Below are 17,184 nucleotides of genomic sequence, written 5' to 3'. Positions count from 1 at the left end.
ATGGTGTGTGACTGATGACGGATTGTAATCTTGAAAATGGTACAAATACCAAACAATATCTGGGCTACTTAAACAACTGATCTTGGTCCAAATGTACCTATGACTTGCTATGATAGGAAAGCAGATATGATGTGCTATGCTATCATATATGATGTGACATGACGTGATATATGATACGTCGCTCCTGGGATTCGTTGTTTTGCATCTGTCGTGTTTGAAAGGAAGCTCATTAAAAGTCCAAAGGTGAAAAGGTGTGCCTGGTGCAGGTGGGCAGACATAATGGCGTTAACGGGCAGACTCATTGACCTAGCTGTCATAAGGAAGTGCACAGAGACCAGACTGCCAGGAACATTTGTACTGTTACATGGCTGAAAGTGAGATACTGTGGAGAGCGATCAGACCTCAGTAGAATGGAAAAATGGAAACTCAGATTTTTCGGACTGATTTCAGGTAACAGTATATCATTTGGTTATTATTAACACTACCAGGTGTCTGAAGAAATACTCCCTTGTATTTACAAGGTAGTGTTTTATCAGTATAAAACATGAGAGTATTGAGTGTTCCAGAAATTCACTTAGTAGATATTGTAATAGTCCATGTTCTGATAGATTTCCCTGTAATATAGTTCTGTATCACTTCAGCGTAGGAACAACAGTTCCACTATGCGTATGTGTCTGAGACTCCATGACAAAGCTATATAGGCAACTGGACCCAACAGTCTTAAACATGTTTCATATATAAAAATTCTTACAAAGAAAGCTTACAATAAAAGGAGGAAGGATTTGCTGAATGCCGCTCCGATAACAGGAAAGGCTAGCATGTATCCTGTGTGCCCGTTGAGGGTTTTATATCTGTGATTCTTTTGTTTTTTATTGGGAAAAAATTTTTAAAGTTAGTTTTGTATGAATTACAATAGGTTCTGAATATGTCTTGTTTGTATCTTTTCTATAGTGGTGTCTACTGTTTTTGGATTAAAAGTTACTATTCCACAGTCCCTATATGAAGTTGCCAGAGGTGAAGAGGTCACCATTACGTGCAATTTTCAGCCTAAAAACCCAGAGAATCGGCTTATTATCATCTCCTGGACTGGTGAGCCTGATGGGTCATTTGACGATGAAGGGGTAAGCGTGGAAACACAGATGGTTTCTGCTGAGCTACAGAGACAGTGGTATAGATTAACAAACTTAAGCGCCAGGTCTTTCATTTATTGAATCTTTACTGCCCTTATGAACGACTATGAACTTGCTGTGCAAATAACAGAAGTGTTCTTCTTCTAATATAGATTTCTTTTGGGACCTTCTATTCAGATAAGAACCAAGTAGACATTGATCCCATGTATGAAGGCAAAGCCCTGATTCAAACTAATCTGGTCGGAAAAGAGTCCAAGCTAATCCTGAAACAAGTCACTCTGAGGGAGAGCAGGCGCATAAAATGCCGGGTTCAGATTCCCGGTGATGACGAAGGACAGACATTAGCCACAGCATCTCTAGCGGTACTGGGTGAGAAAACATAAATCATTAACTGCAGTAATATCACTGGAATTGGGAGTCTTATCACATCTGAAAATTCTTAAATGAATGGTGCCGCTACATATGTGGGTTTGTGCTTTGATTGCGGCTCATATCCATTTGTCAGTACAAAGTTCACAGAACCCAAGCAGTCATGAAAAGGATGAGTTTTGCTGCCCTAGATGTATGTGGTACAGAGTTCTCTGTTTCTGTTTGACAGTTCCGCCATCAGAGCCTGTGTGTATGATTAAAGGCAAGGCAGAGTATGGACAGAACATCAGCCTGACCTGCATCTCCGAAGAAGGATTTCCAGCTCCCACCTACAAGTGGGAAAGCTATGATGTCAGAAATGTCCCAAGATCATTCCCACCCAAAACAACTGAAAGTATGTGTAGGGGTGGCTTCTGTGTTTTTATTTACCAATGTTACCATTTTTATTTACATATGTAGCCATGACATATGTTTACTTCTCCTGACTGTCTAACAGAAGACGGAGTCCTTTCTCTGATCAACGTGTCCATGAGCACATCGGGTTACTACATATGTACTTCGGCCAATAAGATTCGCTTTGCCAAATGCAACCTCACCTTATCAGTAATACCTTGTGAGTGTTCTGTTTTCACTATTTCCTGCTTTACACCAATGTCCAAGAAAATGAATGGGGATTACATTTTCATACAAAGAAAAGAGAAGCATTCATCTTGTTTGCCCTGCATTAACTCTGGCAGTAGTCGTAGTCATGACAATGGCCCCCTTGCTAATTTCCCCTCAATCTTTGCAGCTAGAATGAACATTGGCGCTACAGTGGGCGTCATCGGAGGCTGTGTTGCTGGAGTTGCAGTTCTTGTGCTTATCATTTACTGCTGCTGCAAAAACAAGGAGAAGCCGGAGGAGTTTGAAATGGAGTACGTTTCCTCTATAAAGGCCCTTATATTTAACCACATGTGAATCCCAACATTCTACCCACAACTGCTACTTTTGAAAAGCCACCAAAGTATGTGTGGGTTCTTTTGTTTAATAAATGTTCTCTGTTATTTAGACCCCCAGTGGTCGAGTACCATGACCTACTAGAAAAGAAAAAAGAAGAGGATCCTAGAGACCTGAGGAGGATTAGTATTGAGGGGAGTATTGACCAGAGAGAGAAGTACGAGATGAAGGCTGAAAAAGAGCCAAACCTGCAGAGGTCTGAGGACAGTGATCGTAATCCTAATCGGCGTTTAGATTATGATGACCGCCGGGAAAGACCTGCTCACCGTCGAGAAGGTGACCGCGGTGAGAGGTTTGATGATCACAGGGACAACTATAATAGCGATCGGAAGGATAACTACAGAGATCACTACAATGACCGCCAGGATCGCTATGACGATCGCAGAGACCGTTACGATGACCGCTATGACGATCGCAGAGATCGTTATGATGACCGACAGTATCACTATGGTGACAGGAGAGATCGCTACGATGACCACAGAGAACAATCCAATGACCGAAGAGATCGTGATGATGATATTCAGGATCGCTATGATGACCGCAGAGATCGTGACGATCCCCGTCGCAATCGTTATGATGACCGCCAAGATTACAGTCACTACAGCGATCGCAATGACCGCAGAAATTCAAGTGGGGACCTATAAAGGGTAACTATGATGACTATAAATAACTAACCACAAGCAGGAAACTATTTGTGCTCACAGTTATGAGATTATTTGTTCTCGCATGAGTTTGTAAAACTGCTTGTGGTAAATTCTTGTATACACTATCTTGCAAAAGAATTCAACCCCAATATTCAGGATTACTCTCGATTACAAATTACTCTTAGTAGGATTATTCCAGATAATAATTTTACTGAATACCAATATGCTTTCAAATTCAATATTCATTATTTTTCAGCATATGTTTAAACAAATATATAAACTGAAAAAAAACCCTGAAAACTTGTTTAAGAATTCATTCCTTTCAGATTAGCACTTGGTAGATATTTTGCTGTAATATCAGATTTAAGTCTTTTATGGTAAGTTTCTTACAGCTTCGCACACTATTTTGGAGTGATTTTCACACATTCTTCCTGACAGATTTGCTTCATGTTGCTCAAGTTGTTCTTCACTGGATTAACATCTGGACTCACTGATCTTGAGTTTTTTAGTAGACTGAAACAAGGTATCTTGCAGTACCTCCCTGTATTTTGCATGATCGTGATGCTGCCACCTCATGCAATGTTTGTTGAGGAATAGGCAGTGTTAGTTGTCACACCCAAGTTTCTAAGTTTTGAATTTTGAATGAAAACCTGCAAAATTCATATTTTTCTTCAGTGTTTTTTCTTTCTTTCTTTCCAGCTAACCTCCCATTCTAACTAACTGGTGTTCCTTCAGTTTCAGCCAATGAACTCGGGAGCTGCTTCGAAGTGATTGCTGGCACATCTGTTTGAGGTTTGAGGGTTGCCTGCATGATGTAATGAAGCTTTTGCTTCCTCACAATTGATCCAACAATGTTCACTGGCATATCCTAACATTTGCATATTATTTTGTAGACTTTTCTGTACTTACATTGATATTTTATGGCACTTCCTTGGCGCTTTTTATCCAAAGAGTACAACTTGAGCAATGGAGGGTTAAGGGTCTTGCTCAGGGGCCCAACAGTGGCAACCTGACAGTGGTTGATCTTGAGATGGCAACCTTCCATTTACAAGTGGAGTACCTTAACCACTGAGCTGCCACATTTTAAAAAAATGATCATTTTTAACTATTCACATGTAAAGGTATATTGTAAGGCAACGGTATGCTCATTAGGGCAAGGATTTTCATATGTGGAATCCTGGAGCTTCCACAGCATACGTGTGAATACATATGGAAAAAGCACATTTCACTTACTCATTTTTGGCACAGAATATAATCTTAATCAACGCCAAAATTAATTCATTTTGAGTGTCGGGTTGTTGTTTTTTTTAAAGAAGTGACCTAACAATAATTTTCAAAGCATATTTTTAAGGCAATACACCTTTATATGTGAATTGTTAAAAATAATAATTTTTTAAAATGTGGCAGCTCAGTGGTTAAGTTACTCCACTTGTAAATGGAAAGTCGCCATTTCAAGCTCCACCACTGCCAAATTTTATGACTTTTAAGGAGGTTAATTGCTTTTGCACAGTAAATGCATTTTATATACAGAACTAGAATTTTATGTGACCCAATCAGTTTCTTCCTTTTTTAAAATGTCTATGTCTTTGTTGTTACTTTGGCATGTTTTGATTTTGTTAAAATCAGCTTTATATGGGACATAATTATAAATGGAACATAACTTACAGAGGTGCTTAATTTTATGCTTCTAAATCTCGCACATTTTTATTTTAAAATCTTTTAAGCATTTTGACTTCAATTAATGTTTTACATGAGATTCAATAAAGATTAAATGCATTTTCTAATTAAATTAACTTGTCTCGAGCTTGGTTTCAAATTTCATTATTGTTATTATTTCAGCGTTGATTTATTATTATTTAATTACTGACTTACTCAATTTTAGCAGTATTGCCAGAAAATATGCATTTAGGTCTATAGAGAAGATGAGCCTCATTGAATTTTTTTTATTGTAATTTCTCTTTCAGTGTAAAATGATTCCACATACAATATGCCTATTTATTTATTATTAGAAATATTTAGATTGAGGAAGACTTGCCCACAGTAATGTTATATATATAATGTTATATAATATATATATATATATATATATATATATATATATATATATATATATATATATATATATATATATATATATATAAAACATTACTGTTATTACTGTTAATAACATTACTGTTACTGTTAATAACATTACTGTTATTACTGTTAACATTACTGTTATGCATTTCTTTAACCTTCGTGGGCACGTCAATTTAAAAGATGGGGAGTGAAAAAAAAACCTGTTGCAAATGACTTGTTTTTGATAGCGTCTCAGATATTAATTGTGACAAAAAATATCCCTATATTGTATTTTAAAAAGTATTATGTGTACCCATTATACATATATCATCTTTGGTCGTTGCAAACTTTCTTTTGAAATGACTAATTTCGCCGTGTTTATACCCGTTTCTAAAAATGGTACACTCCACTCTTCTTGACCGAGTTGAATTATCCATCAGTGAGCCGAGTGGACGTGAGAATGAGACGAAGAGAGTTCAGGAACATGAAGTGAATTCACTTGCCCTTATTTGGACGATGACTATTTTATCGAGTCGTTGGATTCCCTTTCTACTCTTTTCACGTGAGTTTTCAATGTAATAGTTAATTTATAGAGGATCTATAACGGAGCTATGCAACAGGTTGGACCTCCAGGCCAGAAAAAAAAAAAACATCCCGTTCGCGTTTTATTTCTGGTCCCTCTCTCTGGGTGTTTGAGTCAGATCTTTACGACTAAGTATAACTGATTATATTATGCGCAGACGTGCATTCATTCTGTTTTTCTCATATTTATTCTCATGCGTGCTTCTCTGATAACGGGTCTCAGCATGTTGTGCTCCCATTTTGCTTGTGTAGGGTAAGAGTGGTCGATAATACGTTATTGTGCTAAATATAGTAGCAGCATTTCAACTCCGGTCTTGTTCGTGGTGTAAACCCAGTTAGTTAGAGAGACAACTTCTTTATCAGCAAAAGGGAAATACAAGGTAGTCCGTTGCTTGCCTCCCCGAGCTTTTGTGTGTATGCAAGTTTCAAGAGCGTGTAGTTACACACTGAGTCTTGTTCAGTTGGAGAATCCTGCTGTGGGCGACAACGCTTCAGTCTCCTCCGCTGGAATGAGGCCACATTGGGTCAGCTCTGGGACATGCCTTTGAGATGATACCAAACTATGCTGCAAGTGTCTGCTGGGGGATAAAACTGGCCATTGCTTTCGCAAAATATCACGCAAGCTTAAACCCAGTGGTAGGGGCAGGTGACTGCGATTAAATATGACCTGATTTTTTGTGTTTTTACGGGAATCAGTGATATTTGGGCCCCTTAATTGTGTTTTTTTTTGGTCGAATTATTATCTAACTTGAACTTCAATTAATGAGCTTTGCTAGCTTAATTGCTGACCCAAGAAAATTGTTTTCTAACTGGTTACTATAGTATTAGTTTGGCAATACCATACTTCCCAATATGGCAATCCTGTAACGGTTTTGTTGAAATCTCTCATACCTAATTGGATGTTCAAGGCTGACTGGGTTTATCTTATTGGTGGGATTTAAACGTCCCCCTCCTGTTCTGGGTCTTTTTGGGTGGGGGTTCTCCACTACACCAAACAATGAGTCAGACCAGCAACAAATGGACAAAGGAAGAGCCTACATAGCTCCTGCATGAAGACTTGTAGAATGGAGTTCACCAGTGGTGTTAAGAGGCTTGTCTTTCCTCTGCTAGTTTTGTAGCAAACAGGCTGGAATCTGGGGATGAACTGTTCCTCTCCACAGAGTGAATTAAATTGTATCTCAGGAGCTCACACTCACACTCCTCAAGTTGCTTCCTGTTGGTTGGGAATGTTAAGACGGGAACCACCCCACCATGATCAAGCTCACATGTGTTTGACCTCTCTTTAAAATGACAGCTCTCTACCACTCCACACCTCCCACACAGCCAGGAATTTCACTTCTCATAGACACGCACACACACACCCACACTAAGCAGATCCACCTCCCTGTGCACTTTTGATTCTGTCCAATTCGCTGTTCAGAAATCTCCCACACACAGATGGACAAACACTCTCTTTCATCCTCAGGCACACACACACTCACACACACAGTGGAGGAGGAGACCCAGATGTTTTTAGGCATTTGTGATTTCTGGTTGTCACTTCCCTATCTCTCAGCCTGATCGGCAGCTGATAGTGGGTTCCTCTTGGAATAGAAAGGGCAGTCATCCTTCCTGGCTTTTATTTGGCACATGTTACAGTCACACAGTCAGGAGGAAAGAGCTTGATGTAATCAAGGCATACTGTGACACATAATTACTCAAACAGGGATTGTATGTAAGGATCAATGTTTTCTTTTGTATTTTTAAAAGCACAGATCATCTAATTGTCAGTTATTGTTTAGTAAACATTTTCATTTAGTCAGTTTCATATATAGAAAACCATCTGTATAAAAACATTTTAAAGGAACTGTAAAGGTAAACAAAAATGTACCTGCAAATTTTTGTTGTTATCATTGGCTAAAAATACTATTTTTAGTATGCATTCTTCTGTATGAAGTAAGACTCAACCATGCATTTTTGTTGAATTCAAATTCAGTGGTTTCACTGAATTTACATGAATTGCATAACTTCTGTGATCCTCTCTGCACTCCCTCACCCTCCTCTACTCAGTGCTCAGTTGCAGTGGTGTGCAGGTGATGGTGAGGGATGAGAAGAAGTTTGCCATGCTGTTCTCCTCTGTGGTCCTGCCGTGCCAGTACAGCACCCATTCCAAGCAGACCCCTGTGGTGCAGTGGTGGTATAGCTCCTACTGTACTGACCGCACCCATGATTCCTTCACCTTCCCTGAGACTCTGGGCATGAAGGGCTCCGAGCTGGGTGCCACAGCCCACCTGGACTGCCCCGACAGCAGCCGCACCGTCCGCATCGTGGCCTCCCGACAGGGATCCTCCTTCACCCTGGCTGAGCACTATAAAACAAGAGACATCTCCATCATAAACAGTAAAGTATCCTTATGCGGGTATCTGAATAACTTTAGCTGTGAGCTTAGTTTCTGTCCCGGACAGTAGATTTTACTGTTGATTGGAAAGAATTCTCACGGTTGTCCTCTGTGACAGCACAAGAAGAGTGTATGTAGTTTCATTGCAGGTTGAGCTCATTTCCATTTGAGCAAACGCCAAGCCCAGTAGTGATGACAGGGCTCCCATTGGCAGGAGGTAATCAGTAGAGTAATACAAAACTTAAAGACTTTGAGAGGGGGATTGGCCTCGTCATTGATTAACCAATGGTATCATTCTGGCAATTTTGAACTCTGAGTGAAAGGGAAACCAACTGTCTACATGCTCTGCATGATCCTTATTTGTATACCATCATCATATACATTTCAATATTGCATTAGGTGATACCTGATGAAAGGATTCTGATGCTATCAGTCTTGTACTAATCTCTGAATTAATTCAAAATCTAGAGGCAACAGTTTCTGGCATGTTTTGGAGCCACAGGTTTTCTACATAAGTCATCTGTGATTGTGAAATGCCAGTGATTGCGCTGTGCTTTTCCTGTTCCCCAAATAGAGTGGACATGTTTTGTTTTTTTTTCCTGTAGGCTGAACAATGGCCAGACGCTGGCCTTCGTGAAGGTACCCCTGGCCTGCTGTTCCTCATACACCCTTCCCCCTGCACTCTTTATCAAAAACAAACAATCTGCCCCTGTGACCTTACTAAACAAAGGCTTCTCGCCCCTCACCGTCTCACCCTCCGACAAAGCCTAAGGTTGATCATGCGCATGAGTCCCGAATGACATAATTGTGCTGGATTCTACGAAGTTAGCATAGATTCCTGACATATTCACCAGCTGGAGCAGAGTCCGATCATTTTGCGCTGCCGTGCTGAAGCATAGAGCTACGGTAGCGCAACCGCAGCTAGCGCAGCTAGCGCAGCTGTCGGATCGGAACCAGCTGCTAAGGGAGAATGTGTCGCTGTTGCCGTGCAGATGCGGAGTTGCGCATCGGGGAGCTGCAGTGGGGGGACAGTGGCATCTACTCATGCAAGGTGATCATCGGTGATGACGTGGACGGCGAGACAGAAGGGCAGCTGGAGCTGCTGGTGCTCGGTGAGTCAAATAAAAAAAAAAAGAAATCCAGCTTTTAAAAAGACTCGCAAAACTAAAGCTAAATGAAAGACCATTTAAGTTTGCATTTTACTCAACTGAGCAGAATAAAAGCTTGAGAAATTGCTAGATGTGAAATGATCCACATTGTCCAGTGTGTCCGGCAGAACTCATTTAGTCCTTTCCAAAGCATCTGTTCCACAGTCTTAGAAGTGCTTTTACGTATATGTTTGTAAGATGCTTGGCTTGAGGCAGCCTCTGAAAGCAAAGGGCGCAGTATCTGTTTAATTGTAAGAGTAGCTTAAGCTTTTTTAATTTAGTAACTTGGCTTTGGAGATCAGAGCAGCATTGTGTGTTTTGGTGTTGTTTGCTGTGTCTGTAAGAGCTCTCAATGCAAAGTCTTAATTTACAGCATGGTCCACATTTCTGGGTGCCCTTACAAGGCTGCCATGGTGACGAATGTACGATGCAGACCTCTCGGCAGGGATCTGATCCTTAATAAGAGGAGCCTTTGTTCGTCTGTCCCCTCTGAGGTCAGGCGAACCTGAAGTATGCATCCCAGGAAGAGCCACTGCTGATTATTGGCGCTGTGTTTGCTAAAGTCATGTCTCCACCAGACAAAATATAAATAACTGCTACCAACGGACATGGAAGCCAGATCCATGCTGCTGCCATGGGAATACAGGCCTTTTTCCCAGAGGTCAAGGCATGCCAGGCTGTCTAGTTTATTACCCTGCCATGTGGAGAAGAAAATGAAGAGGGAGACATATAGCTGGTCAGAGCTAATCTTAGCCAGGAGGACTGCGGAGTTATGTGTGGACTGGGAAATGGAAGAAGCCCACTGTGGCCTCTGAGTAAGCACACTGTAATAGGCTTAGGAAGAGATGAGAAGATTGACAGAGAAATTCAAAGAGTGTTTGATGGGGTCGAACGATTGGTCTAAATTAAACTTGCTGGCTGTTTGCCACTGGCTGTGTGGTGTTCTCCATGACTCGACTTTGAAACCTATCTCCTCTGCTCCACTCAACTGTTGATCCTCTTGGCTCTGCGTTCTGGACATTTTTTTTTTTCCCAGCCCAAACTTTCTTACCGGCAAATTTCCTCATACTCCCCTCTCTTTCAGTCTCACTTTTTATCTCTCGACCTCTCTCTCTGTCTGTCTCTCTCCCTCCCCTCTCAGGTTACTGGCCTGTGCTGTTTTTATGAGGGTGATAGGCAGGAAGGAAAGCTGTCCCGGGTCTCACACACACACACACACACACACACACACACTGCTAACTCAGCACAGCAGCTCCGGGACACTGAGACATGCCCCTTCAGACAGGCTGTTTACAAACCCCCTCACTCTCAGTGGGGTCTGCTTATGATGTCAGAGGGCACTGCTTCACAAAAACACCATCATGCTTTGCCGGCATGCACATTTGAAAGGGAGGGATATGGCTAAGCATGGATATCGGATTTGCATAAATAATAAACTTCAGTGCCTCAGAACAATAATTAGAATTGTTTTTGAGTGATGTGGTGCATTGAGATCCCCTGTGAGGCTTTTATAGAAGGGAGGCATTTATTGCAGTTCCCCTGTGTGCTGATTTGGACTTTTATTGTGAAGTTAGATTGAACATTAGCATCAGTTTACACTGTGGGGATATGCTTTAACTGTGGCAGTGTGCCAAGCATCTATAAAGTGCACTTAAAGTAAATTGCACTGTATGTGTAAGGCTACCCAAGCTTTCTCAGGCAGAGGGTCTGAAGATGGACCATGGCTAGGTGCTGATTGGACAGTGCTTCAGAACACCCCCTATCTCCAAACAAAGCCAATGCTGTTACCATGGTGATGGAGCACCCCACCCCCCACCCCCTTGCTTGTATGAGTCTGAATAGCTAATTAGTCTCCCATAATCCTTTGCTCTCTGCCGCTTTGCCTGCTGATTGGGTATCCACTGGTTCTGCCTCTGCTCTCATCTTCTGTCTTTATGTAAACTGGAGAACTGGATCAGTGATCACGCTAAATATAAACGTTAACTAATGTGCAGGACACCACTGCACACTTAATTGGGATAGGCACAATTCTAATGGTGCTCAGTGAAGTTTTAGATTACATGTCTTTGCATAAGACCAAGTTAATACTCCTCAGCCATGTATGTTCATATTGGCACTTTACATTATAAACGATGCCACATTATTTGCACGTGTTCTTTGTATGTTAAGCCATAGTTTATGCTGTTATTGCTCCTACTGGAGTTAATGCACTTACCAGTTGAATTATGGTCCTTTAGCTGGATTTCGAAGCTGGCACTGCAGTTAGCCCTTAGTCTAATAATTACCCTTCAGGTAGGTAGCACTTAGGTTAATAAATTGATATCAAAATTGTTTCAGTACTGGTCTTGATATGTGATAAACTACTGTAATCATGCATGAGGTTTAAGTTGAGGCCCTTTTTTGTCATGCTTTGTGTTGAACATTAGTGGTATAATTTGAGTGCCTGTTTGCACGAGGCAGGCATGTGCTGTGCCACTGCTTATCAGTCTTGCGTGGTTGCTTAAAGCGCCTGAACTGTAATATTTGAATAACTCAGCACCCTGCTAATATTAGTGACTGTGCCGGAGAATGTCATCTAACCCCTATCCCCTGTCTGCATTAAACACACACACACACACACACACACACTGTCAATTGAATGGATTTCATAAATCATACTGGCTGCCTTTGGCAGAGCTGCTTAAATGTGGTGCCCGAAGTGTTGACATGACTATTCATATTTTTTGTTACCCATTCACAATGGCATGCTTGACATGCTTATTATAGGCTTACAAATCCTCTGCATATTTCATCATTTACATTCCTGTGTACAATAAACAAATCTTGCACGCTTCAAATTATAAGTCGTAAAATCAGGCCAATCAGATGGAAATCAGCTTGGCCTGTTTCCTGCATGCCTGCTGGGTGATTAAACCTCCCTGATCTTAAAAAAACCCTCTGCCCAATCATCTGCTTAATCCATAGTGACTAGCTCTGCCCTTTGACCTTTCAGTTGCTGCTCACCTGTGCTCTTCTCCTCTCTGCAGGTAAGACAGGTGTGCTGGATGACGTCCTGCCTGAGTTTGAGCTAGAGATTATGCCAGGTACAGCAGCTACGACGCCCCCCCGCGGCTGGTCCGCTCTGCCGCACGACTTGCCTCCGTTGTCAGTGTGTCTAGCTTACCCCGCGTACTCCTCGTTCTGCCTCCTGAAATCAACTTATACTGATTTGCCTGCTCAATCCGCTTCTGCCAAAATGTGTCCTCAACCTCGTTTTCTTCATTTAGAAAAGCAGGCGACTGCACCGCACAGCAGAGTCGCCTAACAAAATGATTTAAATCGAAGCACATGAGCACACGTAGGGAGACTGTTTTAACTACAGCCATTGTTGGCTGATTATAGCGAGCATGTCAGCAGTCACTTGGGACGTGATTTTAGCTGATGGCTGTTGTAAGTTTATCCCCTGTCCTGAGGAAGTGCATGATTAGTCCAGAAGCAGGGACTGCTGTTACAGATAAGGAGCTAGATGAGAGCACACAGACTGAATCATCCGTGCTGGGTTTGGGCTCTTGCTTGGAAGCTTTATAGGACGTGCACAGATATCCCACAATACTGTCATGACCTTATGAGTCTGTAATGCCTTGTAATGCCTGGTTAATCATCTAATAAAAGCCTCTGCTGTTTTGTAGTAATTTCTCTCTTCTTCTCTTCCTCCCATTCCGGCGTTTAGAGTGGGTGTTTGTGGGATGTGTAGTCCTGGCTGGTCTGCTGTTCCTGTTGTTCATTGGGGTGTGCTGGTGTCAGTGCTGCCCACATTCCTGCTGCTGTTATGTACGCTGCTGCTGCTGCCCAGATACCTGCTGCTGCCCAAAGCATTGTGGGTATTCTTCACACACATACACACACACACAAACATATTTGCACAGCTATACAGACAGGCGTGAACTAACACCTACTCAATGCCTTACTTCTAGTAGGATACTGATGCAAGTTTTATCTTAATTTTGTGATGACATGAATTCCTCTCCAGTATATGAAGCAGGGAAGCAGGCTAATAGTGGACAGCCCACCCAGATTGCCATGTATTCCCCGTACTACATTCCGGGTGTTCCCATTGTGCCTCGCGCTGTACCACCTATCGCTGAGCCCACAATATCTGCAGCACCCCCACCTATGGAGAGCAATATGACTGGAGGTCAGTGAGAATGGCCTCAAAATCCTATCCTGTATGCACAATAAACAAAAAACTGACTATATTAAAAGAGTAGAGCTTCCCAAACAATTTAAGGAAGCCGACCTAATTCACAAGGGACAAATTGTTTGTTGATATATTCAAATGAAGCACGGCACTCGGTTCCTTTAAAGTAAACTCCTGTCCTCAATCTTTACTGTGAATTTACAAACTCATGTTTACAAACTCATTTAACCCCTAAAACCTTCGAATATGTTACTAACTCCACCTCCATCTTCATTAATGTCAGTTGTGTGTCAGAGAACAGGAAGTGCAGACGTTTACATTTTGTATGTATTCAAGTAAACTTTGGCTAAAAAAAAAAAAAAGCTGTCCTCATATTCTTAATGAGCCATTAGCGTGTCAGGCAGACAGAGCCTTAAAGGGACAGACTTAAGGCAGCTTTGAAGCCAGGTAATTACCCTAGCTGATAAGGATTGTTACTTTAGTAAAGTAAAGCACTTCTTACAGGTATCCATAGTGTAGCATCAGTTTTGACAATGGTGGTAGCCTGGGCACAGCAACAACACACAGCATACAGCATGTGTGTATCTGTGTGTCCACAGTGCGCAGTGGATATCGTCTCCAGGCCAGTCAGGGTCAGGACGTTATGAAAGTTGTGTACTACATAGAGAGGGACCTGGCACAGTTCCGCACGGCCAAGGGGGCCAGCCATCCATGTAAGCCTGTATGCAGTTAGCGCGTTTCTCAGCCATCAGTCCATGTACGTGCGTCTGTGTATGTGAGAGACAGAAAAGCAGCAAGAGTGAAAGTGTTCATGAGAGACAGCACAAGTTCACTGACGTATTTGTTTAGTCATGAGCTAGATGAAGGGTGTGGATGTGTGTGTGTGTTCATGTATAAGGCGTAAAGGGACATAGGACAGCACTACTAGCACTGGAAACCAAGGAATGTTATATATCAAGAGTAGCATTATCACCACCATCGTCATCACCACTGTCGTAATCATCATGTTCACATGGAAGGTTTACAAACTCGTGACGTGAATTTGTTCTCGATAAGGGAAAACTACAGTTTAACTTTATGGTGTATGTAGACTGAACTCAAAAAAGAGGGGTTTTTTTTTTGACTCAATACTGAATAATTGGTTCAAAGGGAAGAGGATTTTAAAAATCGATTTTATTAGGTCTGTTTCTATTCAGCAATGATTTGACAAATATCTGATGATTTCAGTGTGACATAAATATTGCATAATGATATTATTGTGTGAGCAGCTCGCAGCCTATCAGAATTGAGCTCCCTGCACGAGGCTGATGTAGACTTCAGGCAGACCTATCGGCAGGTGCAGAAGAAAGCTCTGCAACCAATCGGCGACCACGAAGCTGAGTCACACATCTGCACGGCCCCCACAGGTCCCGGGCTCCGGTCCGCACGCTATCAGAGCACTCGCGATGAGGAGCAGGTCAGCAGCAGGTACAATGCTCTTCATTACATGCGGATGATCTGTTTCCGTTTTCATGGTAGTCCAGTCACAAGCTACAGCCTGTGTGGGATAACACGCCATGACTGCTTGAAGGTGGAACCCGCGGTCAGAACACCTGCACAGGAAGGCCTTCGATGGCAGGGGTCGCACCGGCTCTCTGGACGAGCTGGAGGAGTTTGCGAGGAGCTACGGCCCCCGAGCTGGGCGGAGGGTTGACCCCCGTGGACCCCAGCGAGATTTTGAAATGGAGCTGAGGCCGCAAGACCCACGGTCAACATACCGGGACAGGCCACACCGTTTCCATGACGCCGCCGATGAATGGTACCAGCGTAGCCCTCCTCCATCTCCACGAAGGAGACGGGACACGGGCGCCAGCGAGCGGTACGCCGCCCGCAGCCTATCGTACGACGACACCTACCTCACCTCCCTGCTGGAACGCAAGACCAGGGAGCGTGGAGAGCGTGGCGGGTGGGCCGACGAGGACAGCGACACGCCCTCCAAGGACAGCTCCAAGAACAGCCGGTCAGCCAGCTACCGGCCTGAGGAGGATGACCCCTTGCCTCCGTACTGTGAGGCGGAGCGCTATCGGGCGGAGAAAGGCACAGAACGGGAGCGGTATCGCACCCTGGAGAATGCCGCGCAGCCCTTCTCTTATACCCGCCCCAGTCACGGCACCTCGCGGACCCTGAAGGAGCGCAGGGAGGACAAGGAAAAGCCCAGGAAACTGGTGAGTTACCTATAGGAGGTGCTGCTCTTCCATCCCTCAGTAACCACCTCCCCACAGACTGGGGGAGGCGGGGAGATGCTTGCAGGGTCGGCAAAGCCGAAGTTGGACCGCAGGTGTAGGTACAGCCCTTCAGAGTGGGAGTTTCTACACATTCCAAACCAAAGTCATGGAAGAATTAAGTCCTGAAAAATTTAAGAAAATCACAATAAGAAACACAGCTCGCACCTGGAGCTTCAGGAACGCGAGAAAAATGATTCCACATGGTCTCAGAGCAGAAGAGCTGTAAAGTCTAGAGACAGCAAGACTTCAGAAGCAGGATGTATTAGACTGACTACCTGTATGAGGCTGCTGATTGTGGCCCATATCTGCTGTGCCTGCTGTGTGCTCTGTGAGGTGGATATTCTGAGGCTTTTCTCAAAACTATTTTCATACCTGTATATAATATTTCAAAGTGAAGTATAAGGTTGTACACATATAAAAGAAGATCATTTGTATTTTGATTGTGTTACAGCTCTCATTTGTCCAAATATAATCTTTACAAGCTTTTTTTTTTTATATATAAATTGTTTGAGTTTACATTTTTTGAAGTGGATAAAAGCTTTAAGGTTTGGACATTACAGTTATCATACAGTGTGTCACTAAAAGGCCTTACTAAATGAGCATTGCTTACTACCATGCTCCCAAGCCTCACACTAACCATGCTTTTGCTGCATGTCTGTGGGGTCTCTAATATGTGGCTCTTGGTGTTTTTTAACAGACCTCACATCTAAGCAGAGAGTCCCTCATTGTTTGAAGCCATGGGTGAGGCTCCAGAGCCCAGAGTACCCACTCTGCCGATCAGCCTGGACTCTTAAGGCTGCATGCATCGGTCCGCAGAGAGATGCACAGGGTAACATGAATCGATCTGCACTGTGCACCTTGTGTGCCCGAGGAACAGTGGCACTGGAGCCAGGTGTTAATCACAATCAGGAATGCAGAGATAATGCACGTGTGTGTGCGTGTGTGTGTGTGTGTGCGTGTGTGTGCACGCGCGCGTGCGTGCGTGTGTTTGAAACATACATAATTATTGCATTCATGGATGTGAATTCCAAACTATATTCATCTCTTTAGTGATTGCGGTGTTTACAGAAGGAAACTGAATGCTTGCTCAGTTTACGCCATAAAACCCCTGTAGACTGAACAAAGACTCATAAGACTTTGTAGTATTATTCTTACCAAGAGCCTTGATGTTTTGTACTGGTTAAATACTGTATTTGGATGCTGGCCTTTATTATTCTTTTTATAGTTTTGCACTTTAGAGTAAATTTACATTTCAGTGTTATTCAGTGTAACAAATGACTGCAGTTCAAATAATGTGCCACTTATTTGAAATAATGATTGTTTTGATATAAACCCTTACTATCTAATGTGTGAGGTTTATGTGATGTTTATTTAATAACTTGCTGATAACAGGTGTGTACTAACGATAAAATATGTGTGCTTCTTATCTCATATCAGTG

General features: G+C 42.7%; 2 protein-coding genes across 6 annotated transcripts; both read left to right on the top strand.

The window, feature by feature from the left end:
* The first annotated feature begins 318 nt into the window (after nucleotides 1–318).
* On the top strand, nucleotides 319–4,831 carry gpa33b (glycoprotein A33 (transmembrane), paralog b). Of its 2 annotated transcripts, XR_014125305.1 has the most exons (9): nucleotides 319–450; nucleotides 952–1,121; nucleotides 1,283–1,499; nucleotides 1,729–1,893; nucleotides 1,996–2,112; nucleotides 2,290–2,413; nucleotides 2,548–3,142; nucleotides 3,578–3,662; nucleotides 3,875–4,831. XR_014125305.1 is itself a non-coding variant. In XM_081720768.1 (8 exons), exons 1-7 carry the CDS (start codon nucleotides 411–413, stop codon nucleotides 3,137–3,139), a joined length of 1,425 nt encoding a protein of 474 aa, XP_081576894.1. In that variant the 5' UTR covers nucleotides 319–410; the 3' UTR covers nucleotides 3,140–3,142; nucleotides 3,875–4,831. The 2 variants fall into 2 exon arrangements, 1 of the variants encoding a protein (XP_081576894.1); XM_081720768.1 differs by lacking the exon at nucleotides 3,578–3,662.
* A 793-nt stretch (nucleotides 4,832–5,624) lies between these two features.
* On the top strand, nucleotides 5,625–17,091 carry ildr2b (immunoglobulin like domain containing receptor 2b). Of its 4 annotated transcripts, XM_035522873.2 has the most exons (10): nucleotides 5,625–5,759; nucleotides 7,829–8,158; nucleotides 9,149–9,268; nucleotides 12,331–12,387; nucleotides 13,014–13,160; nucleotides 13,314–13,478; nucleotides 14,081–14,194; nucleotides 14,750–14,948; nucleotides 15,052–15,685; nucleotides 16,443–17,091. In XM_035522873.2, exons 1-10 carry the CDS (start codon nucleotides 5,714–5,716, stop codon nucleotides 16,476–16,478), a joined length of 1,848 nt encoding a protein of 615 aa, XP_035378766.1. In that variant the 5' UTR covers nucleotides 5,625–5,713; the 3' UTR covers nucleotides 16,479–17,091. The 4 variants fall into 4 exon arrangements, with proteins under 4 accessions (XP_035378766.1, XP_035378768.1, XP_081576511.1 ...); XM_035522875.2 differs by lacking the exon at nucleotides 14,081–14,194; XM_081720385.1 differs by lacking the exons at nucleotides 9,149–9,268; nucleotides 14,081–14,194.
* The last annotated feature ends 93 nt before the right edge of the window (nucleotides 17,092–17,184 follow it).

Source organism: Electrophorus electricus, chromosome 9 (assembly GCF_041902795.1).
Source record: "Electrophorus electricus isolate QZ-2024a chromosome 9, ASM4190279v1, whole genome shotgun sequence".
NCBI classification, from domain to species: Eukaryota; Metazoa; Chordata; class Actinopteri; order Gymnotiformes; family Gymnotidae; genus Electrophorus; species Electrophorus electricus.
This window is presented reverse-complemented; position numbering and strand designations above follow the sequence as displayed.

Excerpts from the sequence above, each read along its gene's own strand:
- gpa33b (XM_081720768.1), top strand. The coding sequence starts at position 411 with ATGGAAAAATGGAAACTCAGATTTTTCGGACTGATTTCAG. Across the intron at positions 1,122-1,282 it reads GGTCATTTGACGATGAAGGG|ATTTCTTTTGGGACCTTCTA; the intron begins GTAAGCGTGGAA and ends CTTCTAATATAG. Across the intron at positions 2,113-2,289 it reads CACCTTATCAGTAATACCTT|CTAGAATGAACATTGGCGCT; the intron begins GTGAGTGTTCTG and ends CAATCTTTGCAG.
- ildr2b (XM_035522873.2), top strand. The coding sequence starts at position 5,714 with ATGACTATTTTATCGAGTCGTTGGATTCCCTTTCTACTCTTTTCAC. Across the intron at positions 5,760-7,828 it reads TCCCTTTCTACTCTTTTCAC|TGCTCAGTTGCAGTGGTGTG; the intron begins GTGAGTTTTCAA and ends TCCTCTACTCAG. Across the intron at positions 13,161-13,313 it reads CTGCTGCTGCCCAAAGCATT|TATATGAAGCAGGGAAGCAG; the intron begins GTGGGTATTCTT and ends ATTCCTCTCCAG.